The following is a 24,161-nucleotide window of genomic DNA, read 5'->3' as shown; positions in this document are numbered from 1 at the left end:
TAGTTTCTGACACAATTAATAAATCATACTCTTAAATGACATTAGCGTTGTATAACAACACAACGTCCAGTACATTAATTGTATGTAATGACATAATGTCTGCTTTTATTCTACACTCTCAACCCCTGCAGCACTTCTCTGGAAAAGAAAGCAGAAAACAAGAGCTAACAATGAAGGCGGATGGAAATAGCAGCAGATAGATGAAAAACATGACTGTAGGTTCTAAATATAGCATAGCATGCTCACATCACAGCATCTACTCCTTGAAGGAAAATTCAAACCAGTTGCACAGATATTATGTTTCAAACTTCAAAGTTACATTTCAGATATACTAAAGACAGGGTGATGCAAGAATCATGGACAAGATCACACATAAATGAAAGAGAAGAGAGGGCATATCAAAGAGAAAGACAGACTAAAGGCATGAGACTAAAAGGATTTAGGATAGATAAGGTCGGAGATTGAAGGAAAACATCTGGTAGCTACAAACATGATACATCATGCTTGTTATAGATGGAACAAAGAGCTAAAAAAAAATCAGTCCAAAAGGAAAATATGCTAACGTGAGTGAGATGGAAAACTCAATTCTACTTTTCCATTGGGGTGCAGGTGATGACATCCAGGTTAATGATGTTTGATGGAGGATCAGTTGCATTGATTGAGGGTTTGCCATCACAATGAGTTATGGTAGGATTGATCAGGCCATTGATTGGTTAATCGAGGGACAATATGATTTACAGTTCACAAAACAGACGGAACGGGAGCAAGTCAAAACGAAGGACATCTATTTAGTAGCTATGCTAGGACTGAGAGTCAAAGTGGATTGTTCCATACCCATAAATTCAATCCCAAGATGCTCTGCGTGTGGCAGAGGGGTGACAGGTGGAAGGAAAACAAAAAGGAACAAAAGAGCAGATTAAGATAAGAGAGTGGCACCTTCGTATATATAGTGGAGCAAACAAAAATAGATATTACAGTAACTGAGACGACACACACGTGTCAGTAATTGTCAGACTGAGACGAGACACCACAACACACGTACAGCATGCACCACACACGACACAAAACTACATTAATATATACCTACAGCTACTTTAATCTATAGTGTTTCTATTTTTTTAATGTTCTTCTAATGTGACAGTTTCGTTCTACCATATGTCTCAACACAATCCAATGTGATACTTGAAAGAGGTTTCAGGTTTGCTAAGTGCTGTTTCATTACATAACCAAGCTAAATCTCCTAATGGGAAAAAGACATATTAAGCGCAAAGCCTCTCATTACTGCTGCATGGGGAAAATATGCGTCATCTGCAGAGATTACCTTTGCTTTAAGTTTTTTTGCTTTCTAAAAATTGCTACACTGTCAGCTCCCCGAACACACCCATCACATGAACAGGCACGTTTTAAAAGGAGTGTGTCTGTACAGTATCGGACCGATCGTGCTGAATCAAAAGAATTATAGCACGACTGTACGTTATATGGCAGAGTGAGGCCGTAGGGAGGCTGCACCAACCAGCTGAGTCCATACCTCTGGCAGCTCGCTTGCTTTACTTGGGTTAAAGAAAGTCCCAGCTGTTCTTATGACAACATGTGATAGCTATAAGCCAAGCCCTTATGGCTGAGGAGCAGAAGCCATCCTCCTTCTCCTCAGTGTCTCCTGGGGATGGGAGGCGCCCCTCCAGGAGGCGGGTTTTTTATGGATGTGTGCGTGCACATGTGCCTGCTCCTTGAGACAAAATTTGATTTATTCTCCTTAATTGTGAGAGGAAAATGCGAAATATGTGAGAGGCCGTTAAAGCTCACTTTAAATCCTCTACATCGATCACGTCTGAATGTGGCTTTCATGAACCTTATTTTTAATGGGAATCTGCACTTTTGAACCTATGAAAGGTTAATAGCTATATGTATGGAGAGGATATTACATCGTATACTTATGCTGAGTGGAGGCTAAAGAAGATGTATGAGTGCATCTCAACATGGCTGTTATTCAGTCGTAATGTTTTAAATCTTATCTCCTTTGAAACCTCTGAAAAAGTCATTATCACATCACAACTTCTCGATTCATCATCTGCTGTACGATTTACGACACATTAGGATCAAAGCCACAACAACTAACGTTAGCACTATCAAACGGTAACAAAGCTAGAGAGTGGTATGCTAATGTTAGCGAAGAGTAGCTGTTCTTTTCATTATCCATTTTCTTATCCATCAGGAAGCTGTGAAATGACAATGATTTGTCAGAATTATGACATAACATCAGCGTTTGAGCCTCCCACCCTGAGCATAACATCAGAGCAACACGGCTGAATATGGCGAATGTATACGCATTTAAATCCGGTAATTAAAGCCTGATCTGCGTTCATGCGGCTGGACGAGAGCTGGAAATAACTGCCGCCCTTGAAGCAGTCGCACAGCTGCCCTGAAGTTAAACAGAAAGAGTCTGTGAGAATAGGAAAAAGAGCTCCCACACATCACGGCCTCCTCTGCCAAAAAAACAAGTAATTTCAGCGTCGTGGATTACGACTTAATGTGAGATGAAATTACTTGTACTTAAGAAGGGGGTTTTCGCATTGTACTCTGAGCCAACGTACAACAAACAGTATGTGGAAGTCAGACTAAAGGGATGAGACTCTGAAGGCAGCACCAGGCGTCTCCAAAAGCATATGCCGTTATTTTTCGAATTGTAATGCTACATTCAATTGCAACCACATGGGCCTGCAAAGACATGATGCTGACAAATATGCAGAAAGATAGCAGGGGATTCTTTGCTTTCATCTGACAGGGATAAAAGGCTTTGTACTTAATGCTATATTATTATTATAAACACTATCTTTAACCCTGTGTATGTTTTCATCAAAGGGCCAAGTCCTCCATGAAATCTCGCATGTTTATGTTTCATTAATGTCACGTCACTCACTCCTTTCAATATCGCTTGTCATTACAAGTAATCAACCGACAGGTATCGCTGAGGTGTCAAACAAAGCAGGCCGCAGCTGACGCACGATTTCAGACCACGTGTGCTGATTTCAAATCGACAAAAAACCTTAAGGGCAACATCTATCACGCCGTAAGCCCTCCACAAACCTTCATCTAATCTTTCTATAATTCTGCAGGTGATGGATGTGTTTTCTGATGTTGAGTGGAGCAGGGGTTGACTTCTCTTACCCCGGGCTAGCAAAGCTGTTTGACACGACACTCTGGTAACGGCGCGTGAACTCTACGCTGAGGACATCTCCTGCGAGAGCACCATTTTGTCGCTCCGTCTGAAGCAGTGTGTGTTTGCAACAATGCTGCGCGTTTGGACTTAACAATGTTTTGTGTTCACCAGAGAGCCGGCTGTAATTGAGGTCTCTGAAAGTGAAAAGGTAGCGCCTCTCTTTCAACACCTTGCCATCTCTCGCAGTAATTTGATGTTCAGCCTGTAAGTACATGTTTACTGTACATGAAGCAAGCACACTTTCATTTTAAATATTTCATGCCTGTGATTAGATCTTTGGCAAATCCCTAATTATCTTTAAATAATAAAGTCAATTATTCAATAATTAAGTAGAGCTAACTGGAATGTTGTCATGTTGGCTCATGTATGACCTAAATATTACACATCTATTAAAGGACGCCACAATTTCCTGCTTATATCTTTATAAAGACGCCCTACAAGTCATAACTTGTTCATGAAATGCATCATTAATGGCATATATTCAATACAAGGCTATAGCTGATTAGATTCATTTAAGTTACAGCCCTGAAGAAACATTACTTCATCAGTACAGCCAGTGCAATGCTAATGCTAATGCTAAAAGTTCCAGCTAAAATGTTGTGTTTTGCAGAGATTTAAGAAGTTGTTTAGCCATCAGACTGTGTTGTTACATGCATCTGACTCTGTGCAAATCGACTTCCACGAAGCATCTAAATCCAGCCGCCTACTTGCAGCTATCACACTTACTATCAGCTCGTATTCTGCGAGTGCACATGCAACACACTGCGAGTTAAAGGGCACACAACATCACATGCAGACAAACACAATAACAGACTCTCTGCTAAACTATGCCAGCTTGTGAATGAGTCATCAGAGGAGGCACAGACACAACTATTAGGTAATAACAGGAAACTAATGCAATCTCTCTCTCTCTCTACACCCAGCATGCACGCGTGACACGAGGACAAGTCTGACAGAGTGACAGAAGAGGAAATTGACATACGGTAGAAACTGGCCATAACGTAGGTTTGACAGCGATCACCAGTAAAGTCATTTGGACACCTGATGGAAAGAAACAAAGCCACAAAAAGAGAGGAGGGAGGAGGAGGGTGGTGGAGGAGTGAGGAAGAGAAAGAGAGAGAGGGCACAGGTGGAGTGAAAAGAGAGTATGCATAGAAGAAGGTGAAGGGGGAGAGAGGGAGGGAGGGAGGGAGGGAGGGAGAGAGACACAGGATTAGAACAACAGCACAACTACAGACAGCCGAAGCAGAGTGTTCCCATGGATGACACCACCGTGTGCAGGGTGAAGTGCACAGCTCATTGCGTGTTGACCTGAAGAGGAGAAAGAAAGAAGAAGAGGACCGGGGGAGGAGGAGGAGGAGGAGGAGGAGGAGGGGAGCAGCAGGAGTCCACAGAGGTAATCCAGGTACAACTGTGTCTCCTGTTCTCAGCTGCTCAAATCAAGCGGACATACTTTTGAAAGGATTGGGCATGTACAACCGCTGCGGCTCGGTCTTTAAGCATCGCTGGCCGGAGTATCCGTCCGGACATCTGGGAAGAAGCAGAGTTATGTTATGAAGAGGAAAAACACAGGAAGTGGGGTGCGCTGTAAATATTACGCTGACCTTTCACAATAAAATGTCAGAGTGGAGACAAAGTCAAAAATAGTGTTAATGAGTTCAATGACACACAAGAAGACATTAGTGATGTCTGTGGACACCTGTTCATAATCCCATTGAATCAGATAAATATAAATTTCTACATCTATTTAAAATAATACAATCCAAAATTATTGTTATTAATAAACACATTTAAATCATAGGGCCAAAAAGCCTCATTAATTCACTGGATCATCTAAATGATAGAAACAATAAAAACACTTTCTAAAAATGACCTACAGTTTACTTCAAGCATAATTAGATCGAATTAAAACTAAAATAATACATAATAATTCAAACAGGTTTAAATGATGATATATAATGGTAATATTTTCCATGAAAAAATACCAACTTACAAAAATAATACATCGATTAGTTTCACAAAAATGAATCAAAGCAGTTGGGTTAATCAAAAAAGAAGAAAATCACTTGTGTACAACACATTTAAGTATTTCTTATTGGTTAATAATTCTCTTTTTTTTGCAGTGGAGGCTTCAGCCCCTCCGACAGCAAAGGTCAGCCCTCTCTCTGACCTCAGTCTGTACTTTGCAGGAGCAGAGAAGCTTTGTAGGTGATCAATAAATCAATCCTAGCAAGCCTGTGCAGCAAAGCTGAAAATGGGCTAATGTGCTTTCCTCTCTCTGTGCCTGTTGGGAGCCTGGTAGCTGTGCTCAAAACCTGCAAATGTGACAGTTTTACAACTGATACCACGAGACAGCGAGGTAAAGTTGTCAAATCAAGAGGAAAAAAATCCAGCAGGTCTTAAAGAATCCCCGAAGATGAAACAACCTGACTGTCTTCACATAGTGTTCTGACATGTAGCTTAATATTTTTGTAACTGAAGACAGACTACTGTATCATCACCATCAAGTGTGCTGGCCCACGCCACATTTCCTCATTATAATCCCATTAGGAGGAGCAGTTGGTCTTTGAGGGGCACCGGCATTCCTCTCGCAGTCACAACTAGACCACCAATCCAACAGGGGTCATCGGTCGTAATTTACTGGTTTCACACAACGCCTCCCAGGAGCACCATAACATTCAGCATTAAATTACTCATCTTGAGTGATGGCGCTTAACTGGGGGATCGCACCACCTAGACCAAGGAGACTTTGCTGACAGATGAAAGAAATAAACTGTCGCTGCGTAATTTAAAAATCAGATGAGCGTGCAGAATATGCAGCGTGGTGCAGCTGCAAACTCCATTATCACGCGTTTATCTTCACTTTAAAACAGGGGGAATAAATCACTGTCATCATTCATTAAAATCGGATCAAAAATAAACATGGAAAAACAATATTACAAATGGGTTTTACAATATGTAATGAGTCATGAAACTAAATATTATAGTAGTCTACATGTAAACAGCAGACTTACATAACCCAGTCCTCCCACAGAGAGGAGGTGAGTGTGTAAAGGTTCATAGTGCTTCTTGCTGATAATTCTGCTTTTATTCTGTTTTACTTAAGAAATAATTCCTTTTAAATGATGACAGCATTAGTATTTCATAAATATGTTTATATGCTAAAATGTACAGTGGCCAACAAGGGCTCAACAAGGGTCTCAATAAACATGTTTAACCAAAATCCCAAGACAGTCTGGCTGCAGGCCTGCACTCTCAGGTACGTTCTGTTGCAGCCTCCACTGTCAGGCCTCCTCCACTGTCAGGCCCAGAAATCGACACCATAAATCGCCAAATAAAATCAAGAAAATACTTCCGGTTATAGCGGCATTTATATATTTCGACTGTTATACTATGATGCTGGTTAACAGCAGTATCTTATTTACACTCGTACTTCTTTAACTGTATTCTGTAAAAACAGGAGATAAGCTGGAGAGAATGATGTAAATTCATACATAAAATAATGCTTGTTTAGTCTGCAGTTGGAGCTTACGGCTCTCTTCCCTTTCTAAAAATAAAATAAAAATACACTTTTCATTCAGAAAAAAACCCAAAGTTCAGCGTTTTACTACAATCAGCTGAATTTAATATAAAAAACAGACCACTGTCAGTGTTTTGTAGGACACAAGAACCTAATATGTCTACTCGTACTGTAAACCTGAGGACCTTTAGAGGAAATAAAGGCCCATCATTATTTGAATTTACATTTTAATTTGAAATATATAAATGACTAAAACGCTAAAACCGAAAGTATCTACACAATTTTATTTTGTAAGTTATTAGGTGCATTTCTTGCCCGTTAAACCAGAAAGGTCTTCCCAATTTTATTTTTCTTGCGTCCATTTCCGGGCCTGACAGTGGAGGTTAGAGATGTTTCGGTCCTGAACGATTCGTTCAAAAAGAGTGAATCTTTTCAGTGAACGGAATGATCCGTTCACTTTCATGCATCAAAGTCGTTCCTTTCGTTCACTTGGCTCCGCTCGCGGCTCCCCACTTCTTGTTTTAGGAAACCAGACTGATTGATGTTAGCACGAGCCAATTGCGTTTCAGAGGAGGGCTGTTTGTATCACATCTAATGTATCAAATCACCATCATTGGTTAGGAGAACGACTGAACGTATCGCTTGACCGATCGTCTCTCTCTCTCTCTGTCTCTCCCTCGCTCTCGTTGACTGAACGAAGACCATTCTCGTTCACTGAACGAAGCGAGCGACCCGATTAGGTGCATCTGTGTATACAGGTCAATTCACAGATGTGTAAACCACTGACAGATGAACACAAACTAAACTATGTTTATTTATTTATTTAGAAATTATAATGTCAGAAGATTTTGTAATGGGCAAGTTGGGCCAAGTAGACCAGTAATGCAATGGGAGCCGTATTTTTCGTGAACGAGTGAGAGTGAGTGAGTTACGGGTAAACCAGAAATGTCACTGAACGACCTGGTGAACGAATGTAATGAACGAATCGTTCAGCTGAACGAGATCCGAAGATCCGGGTCACTGAAGTGAACGAGAGTTGACATCTCTAGTGGAGGTGGCCTGACAGTGGAACAATGGAATCAACCTGAGAGTGCAGGTCTGCAGCCAGACCCCTCTCCGAAATCCAGTTCCACTTAGCGCCCCCTACAGGCCTGGAGCCCTTCCACTGTAAAGACTTGCAGGCTTTTTCTGGTGCACTTGTTTTCTTGTGTTTGACTTTGCAGCAGGTTCCCCATTAATGCATTTTTTTTTTGCATTTTGCAGCATGGTTTTCTCCTTTTATTGTAGTTGTTTCCTACTATTGTACATATTTTATACTTTTCTTTGTTTCTGAATCTGAAGCCTGTTTCTACTTATTAAAATCTTTTAGCCGACTGCAGCATTCGCCCTCGTCAGTGGGTCAGACATTTGTTTCTAATTATTAATGTATTTAAAGTAAGTAATCAAAGATGTTTACGTCTGTGAGTTATTTTCTGTGGGTCATTTATAAACCTCTCCTCTCCCCTAAACAAAGTAGAGACCTCAAAGTGAAGGCGCGGGGCATTAAAGTAGGGCTAGCTGTCTGCAGGACTTGTTTAGCCGGTGAGTAATGTCCACTGAAGCCTGGCCTATATTGAATGAGATGGCTGAGGGGCAGCAAATCCCTGCAGGCCTTCACTGCATTATCCAACTTTTCTGGCCCCGTGCCCCAGCCGTGAGTGAATTAGCTGCAGCAATTGAGTTATTGCTGCCTCCAATTTGTACACAGCGTATTGAACGGCTGTTGCAGTCGTGTCCTCAGTGCTTGTCGAGCATTCTTCCTTCGGCCAACTGGGCACAGACGCCGCGCTAATGTCTCAGCTCTGAATCAAACTGGCCAGAGACTTCTGCTATGATGACATATGGTGGAGCAGAACACGCAACATAATATTAGACGACCATGACAGGAGAGCAATGTGCTGTGTTCTTAATGTACTATTAGATTAGACTGTAGGTTACACGTACTGTTACAGGCTCCTGCAGTGGTGCTATTCTGACTACAACATGATCAGTGCTGCAGCTAACAACTATTTTCATTGTGGACTAACTTGATGATTTGTTCGTGTTTTGGTCAATAAAATGTTCATCACAATTTCCAAAAGCAAACACGATCATATTTTAAGCAGATTGATGGTTTCAGACCAAAATAGATTCTGTTAAAGCTCCTGAGAGGAGTTTTTAGCTGGTTATGAAACGGACTGAAATTAATACTGATGCTTCTGTATGAGCTACAAAACACACATCAGCGACAAAATCGATGATATATTTATAACTGTTTTTAATGCCTGTAACCGCTGCAGGGGGGTAGGTGTCAGAGGAGGCGATTGACTTTGTGCTGCCAAATCAGGCAGGCATTCATTCTATATTTTCCATGTCAAAGATCCACAGCATGGGATATGTTTGAACGTTAAAAAACACTTCTTATACACATGCAGGACAAGATAGGAGGTACCACTTTCACCACGGGGGGCGCCAAAATCAACACACACCAAAAGTTCCTCAAAGGAGCTTTAAATACGATAGAAAACAAAGAAATATTACATTTGGATTTTTTTTACTTTAAAAATGTCTTTTATGAATATTGATTATTAAAAAATGTGTTGATTATTTGTCTGACAATTCATTAATAGTCTAATCTTTGCTTTTATACAAATAAAAATGCGTCCGTGTCGAGAAAAACAAGAAGGAAAACTGTTTATAAGATAAGATAACTCCTCCTTGATCCCTGTGCCAAACCCTGTGTCCTAACCTCGAGTCTTATCCAAACTAAAATGTAAATGTCAAAGCCAAAAAAAGCCAAAAAGGCGGTTGTTTCCCTGATAATGTCAACCTGTTTTCTTCCTGAAAAGCACAGATCCGCGGCTCCTCCGGTACACTTTACACTCAGGTCTTGATCCCCTCAGCCAAATGTAAGCAATGATTCTATTTACCTCACTGGGGGCCTCTGAGAGGCATAAATATTTGCTCTCCACTAAACCAGTGACTCATGACATTTTGAAAAAGGCTTTTAATGTGCAGCTCTCCTGTACACTAAACACGACTTAAAAGGATGAGCACAGCACTGCCTCGCTCCATTATTAGTGTTAAAATATACAACAGGTGGGTAGTTAGGGCGACTGGCAGCTTTTTCCTGTGATGTGAAGCTGCTGCTGCTGCTGAAAGAAAGAAGAGCGGACATCGAGCGCTATCAGGGAAGGAAAACTTGTTAGGATGTGCCTTAAAGGTTGACAACAAAAATACGTTTTTGAGGTGGAACTAAAAAAAAGAAGCGAGAACTCACTTGCAGGAGAGCTGATTTATACCATGTATGAAGTAACAGTCGCCGCCATTCACACAGTAAGCCTTCTCTGTGTCGTTGCATCTTCTGGCGTGGCCTGAGCCTGGAGATAGAGTTGTGGTTACTGTAAAACACAGAAGAATAAAAACACATGAATTAAGGTTAAGATGAATACAGCAGGTGTTCATGTTCTATGTGTCAGTCCTTTCAGGGCCCCGGCAGGATGAATAGATGATGATTTAAGTCTTATTAAAGAGGCCTCATCGCACACAGGGTCTTCATTACATGTGAACTTTGTTGTTATTGTTATCAGGGTGATAGTGTTGCTTCTCAACAGCTCTACTCATGTAATACACTTGTAACTCCAGTTTTCCATCCACAGAGGTAATTGTGTCTTTAAGCAGTGTTGACACTATCTGGAGAAGTTCTACGAGCTAAGATAAATATTTCCCTGACACGGCGTAGGAGTTGTTTACGGCCTGACTCGGGTCCTTGGAACGGCCCAAAATGTCATGTATCTGCACTTAATCCCCCCGACTGAATAGATGTAACATGTTTGGGATGAAGTCTGCTTATCAGGGCGAGCGCGGGGCCGTCTGAAGGAAGACAGGAGGCACGGCGGCAGGATGAGGCTTGAGTAGGGAGGAGCGCGCCCTGCATGTCAGATCCCGACACGTGATTGTAAGTGTGTACCTGCTGTCAGACGCTGTTAGCGCCTCCGCAGAGTGTGACAGTTTGTTGGTGGAGATACAGAAGTTTCCGTTTAAGAGACCTTTACGACCACACTACGTCAGCCTCGGCATCCCGATGCTCCTGTCATGCACAGTGTTGTGACACGAGATTGCTCCAGGATTTTTATCCAGCCGGGACGCTAACTCTGACATATAGTCGGCTGTTTGCCACCAGGACGGGATTTCACAACTCCCATTAGTAAGAGATGAAAAGGCGGCTCTCCTCGTGCTCTGTGTTGTACAGAAGCACACTTCTGGTTTAGCTAAAACAACAGAGCTGAATTCCCCCGCTAGTTAGCATAACAAAGCAAACAGCGGATGACATCAGTCCAAGCTTCACTTGCCAAAATTAGTCAGAACTGAAACTCCAAACACAATATCATAACTGGAACAAGAAGCAGCTGTATCATCACAGTCCTGAAACATTCAAGTGGGTTACTTTCATTTGTGTTCATTTATTTATTTCATTTTTGTCCTCTTTAAAATGTATTTTTGTTATTTATTACTTTTTTTAAATCGAACTTTATTGAACAATATTTCAATATACAAAGATTGCAGATGTGCTGAACGGATATAGAAGCGAACATAAAATGCATAAAACATCAAAAACAAACACATAAACACACAGGTTATTTCCCTTTAAAAAGCCCACAGAGGGTCCAATTTGGCTCAGCGGTTAAATCTCACAGCCCACATACAGAGGCTACAGTCCTCTATGAGGCGGCCCTGGGTTCAACTCCCACCCTCTGCCGCGTGACTTTCCCCGTTTCACACACCGTCCTCTCCCTCTCTCTCAATAAAGGCACACAAGGCCAAAACGCATTCTTAGAAAAAGCTCACTAAACAGTTCCACTGTTTTGTAACTGTGATTATATTTAATGTATCGTTTTAGGTATTCTTCATGTACGTCCTTTAGGGCTGTGACGGTACTGACGGCGGTGAAACACTAGCGCCGCCTTGCGGTTCGCCTCAGCCCGCTGCCGGCGGCCTGGTTGTTTGGTTGTTTTAACTGTTAACGGTTAAACATCACCGACGTGAGTGAACACAGCATGAGTGGTGGAAAAGTTTGTATCCTTACTTGGGGAAATGAAACCTGTTGTGACGGGCTAGTTGCTGTTGTAGCGGCTGAACAAGCATGTAGCAAGACTGCACACGGGCTCGTCGGCATCGATTAGACACGCACGGGGTTGAAACTGCGGTGCTCTGACAGCAAGGTTTCCTTTGCTGATTACTGTGATTTTTAAAATGAGTTTGTTGTTCATAATGTATCGTTGTGTGTGGGAAAGATGAGGAGATTTTAATGGACGCATACCTAGCAGAAGTGATGTCGGTCACCGGGTCCACAAGGTGGATAGTGTCACATAACCGCGGTGTTGCGGTCATTAGGTTACTGTTACAGCGCTAATGTCCTTTCCTTATTTGATCAGCAACACATCATGTTATCTGCCGCCTGTTATCATCACTTAAATGAATATAATGTTTATTTATTTCTCTTCTGAATGTCACTTTTTATTCCATAGTTGTTGGACATTTGAAAGGATGGCGAAATTCCCCTCCTGCCTAAACCAAATGTCTGCCTGCGTTTTGATCCTGAACATGCGACTGCACGTTACAACTGACGTCAAAAAAAAATAAACAGAAGTGGAAAAAAACAGTGGTGATAGGTTACCAGATATCTGACTCTTCCCATCATTGTAACTGTTAGACGGTATTCCTGTGGTTTTCACGCTCCGTCAGACATGAAGGTGTACTATCACGAAAACATCCATCCAAACAACAAACTGGGTCATAAATCTGTTTGATGCGATGAGACGTGCTGATATGAGCCCTGATTTATAACTGACCTTCATTAGTGCACTTTAAAAGGTTTCATATACGCGGGCTTAATCTGTCATGGTGGTTTTCCCTAGAAGTGATTTAACGTTTCCAGCATACCGCGGCGTCAATCTGCTGTCACTTCAAACCTTTTCCGAAACTATTTCCAGGTTTACCAGTTAATCAGAACTACCTCATCGACACACCTGACCTCTCGCTCACAGTGCTGGCGTGTAAAACACCTCGTAAAAAAAGATCAGACAAAGCTGTCAGGAAGAAGGGACCTCAAAACATTGTAAAAGAAACCTCCTACGCTCAAAATAGAAGCCTTGTGCAGTTTCAACCGTAAAAACATGCCAAACAAAAGGCGGCAAAACAGGCTCTATCTGGAGCAGCAGCCTATCCCAGAATGCACTGGTGGGAGGGAGGGAGAGGGAGGGAGGGGAAGGTCCTGGACAGATCATCAGTCCTCTGAATACATACACAGCCACACTCACACACACATAATCTGCAGTCCACCTGGCTTACATGTGGGCGGACTGTGGGTGGAAAACAAACGACCCGGAGAGGAGCCACACAGGGAGGTGGAGAACATGTAAACTTCACACAGAAAGGATCAAGGCGGGTATTTGAACCCTGAGCGTGTCCTGAAAGGTTTATTTGGCTACTGGTCATACCAGATCTGTTTCACTGTACTCACTTTACTCTCCTCATTTTCTTCTGTTATCTTGTACTTTTTATGAATGCGGCTCAGTTAAGAAGATTATTAGCTTATTGTAGATTCTCATGACCTGATGCTTACGCTCATTCAACTCCAAATGCATCCTGATTGATCATGACCTACTTCTGTCAGTTTTCAGGTCACAGGTTCCTCTTCGCACGGCGTTGATCTCCATGTTTACATTTCTCTTATTCATAAGATATCAAGCCTGCAACCGACTGCACTCACATTGCAAAATCTGCGTCAAATGATGTTTATAAGAAGCCAAGTGTTAATCATGTCCCTCTCTATTACTGTAAATAAGCCTTAAATCAATATAAAGCTTCCATGTTGGTCTGCGCAGTAACATAAGGGTAAATATCTACCCTCTAAGAGGAACCTCACAGCTACAGATCCAAACAGCTGCAGCAGAAGTCTTGTTTTGCCATCCAGCTGAACGCTTGCAGGTGGAGAACCCCGCTCACCTCCCCCCATCCCTCCGCCCTCCCACCCTGCAGACAAGGTTCATTTGCCTAAACGACAAACATCACCTGCCTGCACTCAAAAACTTTAAGGAGGAGCAGAAACACATTCCTGTGGATATTTTTTGTACCATCATGAACCGTCAATGCTGTGAAAAAAGGTTAAAATAGTGTCTCACACTCAGTTACTTCAACAAGGTATTGCATGTTGGTTTCAGATTCAGACTGGCCAGGAGCGAGCTAAAGAGTTACAAAACCTCCTCTTGTAACATGCTCTTGATTACATCCTCAGTCCAATGCCAGCTGCACATATCAGTCGGCTTAATCATCATATTAAGGTAGAACTTTAAGGTCACATAGATCAAAGGCGTCTCACAGACATGGAGGAAACCCACATCTTTCAAACGACAGGATCCTTCTCCCACAACTTAGCGACTTTTAACTCGCTGCTGCAACAAGCTTTCGGAAAAAACAATCCATTTGAGAACAATTATTGGCCCGCAGTCATAAACTGACATCCGATCTATGATACTGCACAGCAAGTGTCCCAATTTTAATCTCTTCTCCTCTTTTCCTCCCTCTTTTCCTTTGTGTCCTCCAGTTTCTCCCCCACAGAGAGGAGAGGTTCTGGTTTCTGTACGTCCGGTATAAACTTAGTGTCAGTCCCGAGCTTAAAAATACGTGTTCAACTACTCAGATTATCACGTCAGTTTTAAAGTGTGGCTGGTTCGATTCAAGCAGCTGGAGAACAAAACGAGGGATCTACAGCTAAACCAGTGCACTGAGGGTGTGTAAATCACACATGTGGACCCACTTCAGGTTTTATAATAAACTTGTAAAACCTGACAAAAGTCTGTAAAACCCTGCTGAGCAGCAGTAAAATATCAGGGCAGGACCCCGAGATGCCTCGGACATAATGTTTCTCATCTTCACCTGCACCTTCCACTCACCACTGTATCTGTCGTCGGGAGCGATCCAGATGTGATGCGAACTTTAGAGCATGTGTCAGCGGTAAATCTGACTGTGTTGTCATGAGATGTTACAGCAAGTGCTTACAGCGCTGCCAAATCCATCACACGACAACTTAGTTAATGTGCTTCTCTGTCTCTGAGAAATTATGTTTGTATGGTATAAATTTACATCAGCCAATAAGTTTCAAAAGAATCCAACGCAGACTGAAATAAATCTTATATAGAAATTATGTTTCCCCAAATGTCTGCAGGGGAACTTTGTATGTTCTCACAGAAAGAGCTTCAATGTGGTCTTTATAGCAGGTCATCAGGTACAGTAGGGGGGGGCAGGGAATTACTTAAAGGGAATCTAGGCACATTTTCAAACTTCAATCTGAGGGAAGTATTGTGTGAAATAAGCGTGCAGTTATTGTTGGTGTTCTTTGTGTGTCTGGGGCTCAGCTTGGTGAAGAAAATCTGTTGTTTTCTGCCACCAGCGATGGCGGGATTACCACGGGCTACTTCAGCTATGCTAAAAATGGCTAGTGAACATGGCTTCCCAAAATAAGACTGCAGAGGATGTTATGTATGAGGACACAGTTTTCAGTGTTTTTGCTGATATTTAGCTGCATGGCTAGAGAATTGAAGCGGAGCCAAGCTGAGGCTGAGGCTGCTCGCAGGCAAAGCATCCTGGGACATGTAGGCACTGTTGGCACGGCTTGGCAGGAGACCTCGGTCAGTGAAGCCCACACTGAGGAATGTATTGACTTATTTAACCATCCACACTAACTGACATCGAAATAAAATCCTTTAAAAACAATAAAAACTATTGACTGATACCAAAATTAGCGCGTTGATGTGGTTTTTTCAGACCAGGGAAGACCCGGTAATAGATGCTGATTATCTCTTCTCCCATTGCCAGTGAAGTATACTCCACTCAGTCTCTTTTCTGCCGCGTCACAGTCTGACGTCACAGACACGCCCCAAGACAGGGTTAGTAAACAGTGAAGATGTTACAGTGGTTAGGTCTTTATTGTCATCATTCAGTCTGTTTATCAAACTCGGCGCTGACAAATCTGGAGCAATGTTCGAGCGCTGCTCGCACGGAGACGGGCGGAGATTAGCGTGTCAACACGGGTTTGGTGTTCCCATCAATGCCGATCAGAGCTGAGGCGATGATTTCCCAGGTCTGAATGCTGATTGTAACCTTTCCCACTAAGAAAAAAAGCCGGGTGTTAGTGAGTTTCCTTTGGAGCTGAATGATGTGTTCCTGCAACAGGTACTGCTTTGCTAAACAAATGAACTACATTCTATTGCAAAATCCTTATTTAAAAACAGACTACGTGCGCAACAAGTTGGAAAGGTATTTACTGACTAAACATGTTGAACTAAAATCTTTAGTTGTGAAGAATTGCTTTTACATTCAGTAAACACAGATGCCGCTTCTCTCTTTCTTCCCTCTTGATGTTTCCACATAAAAAGTCTCACCAGCGTCACAACCTCACGAAAAGCCAACAGCAGGACTCGCACTGACCCGCAGAGCTGCCTCTGTCCCCTTAACTCGACTTGTACATGACAAAGCAGAACGCTGGTAGTCGTTATCTCACTTATTAGGAAACCCATACAAGGAGCGGAGCACACGGACCCCGTTGCAGAGATGAAACAGAACTTTGTTTTCTTTCTGAGGTGATCCGGTTCAGCCAACAAAGTGTTTACTCAGGCTGCGACGCGTGTTTACTGCAGATTAAAACTAACGATAAGGGCCGATAATTTATTGACATGGATGGAGATACACATACAAACATCAGAGGAGCATCTCATCACGAGGTGGATGAAGGGACTACAAAAATATATCTTCAAACTAATCTAATCGTGTGGTGCAACTGGTGTTTAATTGCATTCGCTTTAATCAGTCAACTGTTTTCTGAGGAGGATTCAGTGTTCAGAGAAGGAGGGCTATTTATGTTTTCCGTATCTGCGCTTTTGTAATACACTATTTTGTTCAGGCGAGTTCATGTATGTTAATATTGTTGAATCCAAATGTCTTATCTGAGCAGGACTCATTTGCAGCGGTCCACCGAGGCTGCTGCGAGCGCACCACAGCAGGTCTGTCGACAGTTGGTTTAATAACATGTGCAGTGAATGCTGAACGTGTTCATCATTGCCGTGTGGAGCAGCTGTACAGCAGAGGTTTGCATGTGTCTAATAAAAAAAAACATTAGGTTGCCGTGTGTCAGCAGGCTGTTCTCTTTTATCATTGTACCTTCAAAAAGTAATGCACTATAGTTATTATATAACCAGCATAATCAGGAGCTAATTTGGACCCATCCCAGCAATATTAGACAATCAGAGCAACTGAAGAGGGCAGCATGTTGGACGTCAGGTGACGTAGTAGAAAGGCTAATATATTCCAGTTTGGGTGATAGTCAAATCAAACGACGTAGAGACCAGGGTTCAAGTCCCGTGTGAAGCAAAGAGTCACATCATGATCTGATTCCTAAACTTATCCAAGCTTTGTGCCTAAACCCAACCAGACACACCTTAAAGAAGACGCTTAAGGGTTCTCAGAAATCGACGCTACCTTGAAACTGACGATACCTTGTGAGTCTGAATGAGACACGTTGATATTTAATGACCTTCAATGATACAACGTTGTACATTGGAAGGATAATGTAGAAAAAAAGGAGCCTTATAATTCAAACAATATGTTGTATAAAACCAACCGAGTCAAACCTTCTGTCACTTGAACGCTCCTCTGTTCCACCTGCTCCACTTAGTCCTGTCAACCGCAGGATTGTTGTGTTTGAAGTTATAATTAAGGGAAGGACAGCAGCGGGCGGCACTATTAACAAAAATAGCCTTGTCTTATTTTGAAATTTATACTTTTGTTCTTCCCTTTGTGTTCTTTGTCTTTTATTGCTCGTCATCGTCGTCCCGGAGACGGCACTTTTATCTGCATCTATCCCCAGGAGGCCGGGCGCTGATGTGGAGGCTAAAAATGGCCGATAAAAAAGAGAGAGACCTCAGTCTGATCACGGCGATCTGAACGTTTCCTCCTCGTCTTATGTTACAGTCTCTATGAAAAGATTCGGGTCATGGCCGGAATAACATCAAACTTAATTAATTAAGATCTTTACATGTAACGGAGAGAGCATAAACATCACGCAGCCTCGCAGAGGGGACCAGAGTTCAGGTGTATGCGTCAGGCTGACTCTGCCTCTCTGGCAAATTCCCTTAAGAACGCTCGCTCGCTCTGCTAAACAGAGCGGGTTTATCTGCACTTATGTGGCCGGGGTTTGGTTAAGTTTTTTAACCTCAAGTCTCAGCTTTCCTCCGTCCCCTAGCCCAGGGGCTGAATCTGAGTCTGAGTCGTCGAGAGGTTTCCTCTAGGTTAGCGAGGGCCACAGTGTTTAGCCATCAGCCCTCGCCGGTGACTTTGATTAATCCTTCATGGCCCGAGAACTGAAAAGAAAAGCTGGGGGTGCAAGCAGGACCATCTGGAAACCTTCATAAACATGCCTGTCTTTCCACGCTCTCCAAAGGATTCTAGGAAAATCGTAAAAATGAAAAGAGAGGTCCCTATTGCTGTGTTTTTTTTCCTCTTGAGGCACCCTGTGCGTCTGCAGCAAACAGAAAAAGCCCTCACACTGAATCCTTGCCCTGAACGCTCAACTCTGTAACGGAATACACTTTCAAGTGGCCCGTCTTTGCTGCGGAGTTCTACACATGTCCCGCTAATTTATGACAAATGTTGATCATTTACCGCAGCTTGCCTTAATCTCTTTCACTTCTGCGGCGCAAAGGCATCTCAAAACACACAAGACACAATGTGATTCTGTGTTTGGAGGAAGCCAAGGCTGTTATTCAACCGAGTGGTGGATCGCTTCCATCTGGACTCCGTTACAGCTTTGTGCGTTCACTCTTAAAAGCAGTGTTATCTGGATAAAAAAGTATAAATGATGCAGCTGATTTGGGGGGATGTCAGCGAGCGGGAACAGTGTGCAGACCAGGTCCATCTCTGACAGGACGTGTCTGCAGGAAGCAAGGAAGATTAAGGGACAGGAAGTGTAGATTGAACTCCTTTTAGTGGCGAATATGCTTCATAAAAATGTATAGTAAATAAAGCACTAGTGGACAGTGGGGGTCAACAGGTGGCACCACACTTAAATAGGAAGAAAAATCAAAGTAAAAGCCACAAAAGTCTGCGGGCAGGAAAAGTGATAAATGTCTTAAGTACAGACCCTTCAGCAGACACATAAAGAGGGTGGTTTCTCTAATAGCTCTGCCACCCAGACATACTTTTCCACAAGTCAGTTTTATGTACAAGAAAAAAGCCCCCCTCCTCTTCCCTCCCTCCTCCTCACAGGGAATGTCGGACACGTCTCCTGTTACAGCCGGGACCGTGCTCCATCTTTTATCTCGATACCGGGGGGCCAATTCATACTGCATGCATTCTTGCTACACTTGTGCGAAGTGCATTATGTTCCTCTCTGTGGTCGTGGAAAAGGGAGCGTCTAATCTGGATGGAATGAATAAATAAGATAAACAGATAAGGCAACAGTAGAAAGGACAAATTGGTGAGTGTGGTTTGGTACAATGGGAAGTTGTTGACAGCTGCAGGTCTGATGTGGTGAGGAGGATGTGCAGAGGGGGTTAGGATGATGCATGCATGAAAGGAAGAAGTGTGTGTTCTTTTTAAGCTTCTTCTATTGTAGGTATTGAATAGTGGTATTAGAGTATACAGAGAGTGGAGACAAATTACAGCAACAACAAAGAGAGATGGATGTTTGCACCTTGTTTGCAGACATATACAAAGAGGATCTGCTACATGTAAGAACTTTTCTTTCTATAAAAGATTTATACTCTGCCATAGGATTTTTTTTTATTAAACATAATACTTGCTTTCTTTTATCAGATTCAGGAGCACAAGTCCGGACAAATGCGGCAGCAGTGAAAGAAAGAAAGGAAAAAACAAACAAACGGCAGAAAGAGAGATGGATACAGGAGTAATGCAGGGAAGAGGAGGACGGAGAAAAGGAGGTTTGTCGACAGGATCTTAGGTTGGAAAATATTTCTGGTTGCCAAAATCAACAAAAAACAGGCACGCACCTACTTCAACACATGAGCATAGGCACACCCAAGCAATGGCAACATGCAGCATCTGTGCGTCTTCCAGTTCAACACGAGCAGAGAGATTTCATGTTAAATAACCCAAAGAGGAATTAAATTACTATTTACTGTAGGCAGGACGCCCCTAAGATCCCATTATGAATGAAGCTGCACTTAAGGCTTTTCTTCAATAGAAAATTATCCACAATTCAAACAGCTTCAGATTGAAACAGGAATGTTTAGAAATGAACAAAATGGAGCCTGCCAGGAGCATTAATCTACCACCCACTCTTCAGAAACACTGCCACCGCCACAACCAGTGAGTCTTCTTTTATATTCTTGTCTCCTATTACCATTTTTCAGTCACATAGCTGATATGCCTGGTCTTGCCTGCCTCAATCGTCTCAGCGCCGAGGAGAAATCAAAGAGCAGCCCAGTGTGCGATTGCACAACAGTTGCTCATGCGCTGCAGAGAGTCAAAGTGTGCTTAGGAAGGGCAGGGTACGGCACGGGTGCGGGCGCTGGCGGGCACCAGAATGTGTGCAGTTGGCAACAAAGTGACACATGGCGTGTGATTTCCAGGGCACGGTTCCAGACGGGACCGATCCCCGCTCCGTGTTTTCGGAGGCTCTGCGTGACGTTCCTGCTGCTGCTTCCTTGTTTTCAGCCGGAGGATGCCTGTTGCTTTCATTTTCACAACTTTTCGTTACTGCATCTATCTGTCCAAACTTGTGCGTATGACCAATGCAGTTAATGAGATCTGAAGAACACCGGTGCAGAAAGACTTTCAATGCGCCCGGCAATTTTCTCCTGCAGGGATTTATGCACGGGAATAAATCTCACTTGCTTGCCAAAGTTTCTAATCCCTTAATCATTCTGTTAAAAGAGAAAACCCCATATTCCGGGACATGTGCTAATCCACTTTCGAGCCACCCACCCTGATGGCATCTTTTGTCTGGAATCACCTGACAGACAGCAACACTGGTGGTAAAAGTCAGACAGGCAGATTTGTGACCTGAAGGTGACACATTTGAACCTGAGGGCCAGAGGGAATCATCTACAAATATACACGTCCTTGTTCCTCCAGCATCTGCTGCTGAAGCGCCGTTTAGCGAGACCTGTGCTTATTTAAAGTGAGCTAGAATGTGAGACGTCGCTAACTTCTATGTTTCAATCTGGATACAATTTAGGGTTGTTTTTTAAAAAAAAGCAGATTCCAAGGGTTTATAAAGTGTCTGAATGCTTACACTGACCACCACTGAGTTACACTGCGCACATTAGCACTGACAGTGAAAGCAGGGATGTTTGGGTTAATAACAGTCTGCAGTCGTCCCTCCGAGAGATGAGGGAAGTCTGTGTAAATGTGGAAGTTATGCAGTCTCAAAACCCTTGTCTTAAATTGGCTTTGACACAGAATTTGGGATGAAATAACATTAACATAATGCTTCTGTTTGACCTCTACAGTCTGGATGGGAGAGAGCTGTGAGAAAGCAGCTAATTAAACCCAGCAGGAATTAGCGAGCTAATGATTTAAATCATCAAACTCAAACATTTCTGGCAGTGTAATCAGAAGAGGAGTGAAATTTTATTAGAAATTAGTGCCATGATATTTTGCAAAAGTGGAATTTTGTTGAGGGAAAGTAGCGACAAGATAGCACAAAGTTTTAGTTTGAAGATTATGATTATTACTTACTACTATAGCATTTGATGATTTTAAACGTGTTCTGCAGGATCTCCTGAAACCCTTTGCATACATTATAGAGTTTAAAGAGGGGGTAGTCATATATATAATGTTACTATGTTGGATGTCCAGACTAAACGTGGGTGAAGATTCAAATCTGTAGGTGAAAGTATGTTGGAGTAATCCCCAGGCTTCTCAGCTCAGTCTGCAGGCTGCTGCGAACGCCAGGTTTCACACAGTTTTTTCTACACGCTGCACTTGGTGACATCAGCAGGTTTCGCAAAGCGGGTTTGTAGGGGCAGGGTTTCTTAAAGGGACAGAGCTGACTGAGTCGTTTCAGACAGAGGCTGTATGAGGGCCTGCACAGAGCACCAGTGTGAGTTTTTTGTAACTGTAACTTATGCTAAGCTACTGCACAGGTATCACAGAGTGCAGAAGCTTGAAATTAGCATAATACCCTCCCTTTAAAGTTGCTTTAAAGTATTGGCAGCTCGTCCACTTCTACCTACAACCCAGATTCGATTACCGGATTCAAAAGTTTGGAAGCAGCTGGTTTGGAAAAATAAAAGACTTTTTGGTCGGTTTAATGAGCAGTAAAAGCCACCAGGGCAGCAGAGACAAAGAACAGGCCAATTACAGGCACTCAAACTTAATAAATAACCGTGTATTGCTAAAATTTCAAACATATATTAGTTTCAAAAGTTATGTGAGACAGTGATCACTTTAAAAGGACAAAATGCGAGGCCTCCACGTCTCCCCGTTGCCCTTCATCTTCAGCAGCTGGCCCTCCTTCCTGATGAAGGGCAGACTCTGCAGCGAGTACCAGATACAGCGGACGTATACCACAGCTCCATATTTGGCTCTGGCGCTCTCAGCTACAGTAGTGGCCAGCTGCTCGGACTAAAAGGTTTCCCCCTCCGCTGTTCCCCGAAAGCCAGAAAGCACACAGCCTGCTTGTATGTGCGTGCTGCGGGCCTCCTTCACTCGTATACACACACACACACACCACCCACACACACTCGCTGTACGTCCTGAAACAGGCGAAGGAGCACACTGCTGTTTTGACTCTTTTTGTATACGAAAGGATGAGTTCACCGTGAGTGTATCAGTGATTAAAGCGAGGCCCTTTTCCATACACGCTTCACACCTACGCGCTCAGAAGGAAATGGCCACTGACGTTAACCCCACGAAAGGAGTTACTCACCCCGGCAGACATGTTGTGATGAATGCAGCTGCGACAAAAGGAAGCGGCGTGATGGAGTAATGGGAGGTTTAGCAGGAGAGACAGCTGTGGAGGCTAAACTATAGTATTGCGCGCCTGAGCTTTAAGCAAAGGAATGGTAAGTATATGTTCCTCAAAGAAACTTTACAAAGCGCGATGACACGGCGGACCAAATCTGGAAAATGTAAAGTAAAAAGGAGGAACGGGGACTTTTGTTTGATGTGAGTGAACAATAGTTTACTCAGACCTGTTTGCAGCAACTGCAAATTATTACTGACTCAGTGCGAATGAGCTTTCATGAAGCAATGATTCATTTTCAGACCGTAAATCCTCCTCTTTGAAAGTCTCACCAAACCCGTAGCGTTCGCTAATTTAAAACCACAATCCTGCACCGTCACCCAAAGTCGGGGTCACTGCCATTATCATCCGGGAAAGACCACCAGGACAGCTGAGGGAGTGGACGGGGGGGGGGGGAGGCGGCTGAAAGGGAATCTTTTATTATGCTATTAAATGAAGTCTAAGATACGTTTTTTTTTAAGGTCCGGGGAAGAGTTAACAAAGCCGTGCACACAGCAGGAGAAAAAAACCCTCATGTCACCTCCTGCTCACATCACTCAGCTCTTCAAGCGTAACAGCTGCTTCCGTCCACTCACACACATAGCGATATCCTCACTCATTCACACTGAGGGCTTAACTGTCCCGCAGAACGCAGCCAGATCACACAGGATATCCCAACAAGAGCGACGAGTTAGTTCCTTTTCTGCACATATTCGATCAAGGCTGCCGTTTCCACACCATAATGATGCTTTGAGTTTATACCTTTCCCATCTGACAACAATAGGATCCAACAGCTGCCTCCTCTCCTCTCTGACACATTAGCACATGCATGTCAAAGCCGATAACTCATGCCATGCATTTCCCCTGTCATAAAGGGATGAATTACCGACATATTAGGGAGCTGATTTATGTCGTATGTGTCAGCCACCCCGCATTACTTATCTTCCAAAGTGACTTGTTGGAGTTGAAGGACTGCTCGGCAAACTGTGCTCCCATTGTTGTGTGAGAAAGCACACATCTGAAAAATGATTGACTGTGAGATTGGAAAATAGGGTTTATGACAGTGCCTTCTGGGTTGCTCTAAGGTAAACTAACATATAAGTGCAAGCAGACGTAAATATAAGAGTCAAAACACGCGTGCCCAGACGTGGATGCTTACAAAAACATGTTCACCTACATGCCACGGAGGTGTGTCTTTTATTAAAGGTATCAGAAGTGTGCAGAAACTTCTGTATGATCAATATTAAAGCAGAGAGTTGCTTGATATTCATCATAGATTTCCTCCCCTCTGATCTTTTATTCCTTTAGAAGATATTCAAAGCGTATAAGGGTTCAAGTCCTCCTCCGTCCTGTTCTGTATGTATACGCTGAGTCCATCTGCA

General features: G+C 43.0%; 1 protein-coding gene across 1 annotated transcript in view; it reads right to left on the bottom strand.

The window, feature by feature from the left end:
* The window catches only part of nrg2a (neuregulin 2a), a 77,687-nt gene that overhangs the window by 9,467 nt on the left and 44,059 nt on the right, over positions 1–24,161 (bottom strand). The window contains exons 4-6 of the mRNA XM_069673655.1: positions 10,036–10,156; positions 4,200–4,258; positions 835–858 (exon numbers count right to left, since the gene is read on the bottom strand). Coding sequence (XP_069529756.1) covers positions 835–858; positions 4,200–4,258; positions 10,036–10,156 — 204 coding nt within the window. The remainder of the gene's footprint in view (positions 1–834; positions 859–4,199; positions 4,259–10,035; positions 10,157–24,161) is intronic.

Source organism: Semicossyphus pulcher, unplaced genomic scaffold, assembly GCF_022749685.1.
Source record: "Semicossyphus pulcher isolate SPU_LCO1_2020_fin unplaced genomic scaffold, fSemPul1.0.p SCAF_10, whole genome shotgun sequence".
Lineage (NCBI taxonomy): Eukaryota > Metazoa > Chordata > Actinopteri > Labriformes > Labridae > Semicossyphus > Semicossyphus pulcher.
This window is presented reverse-complemented; position numbering and strand designations above follow the sequence as displayed.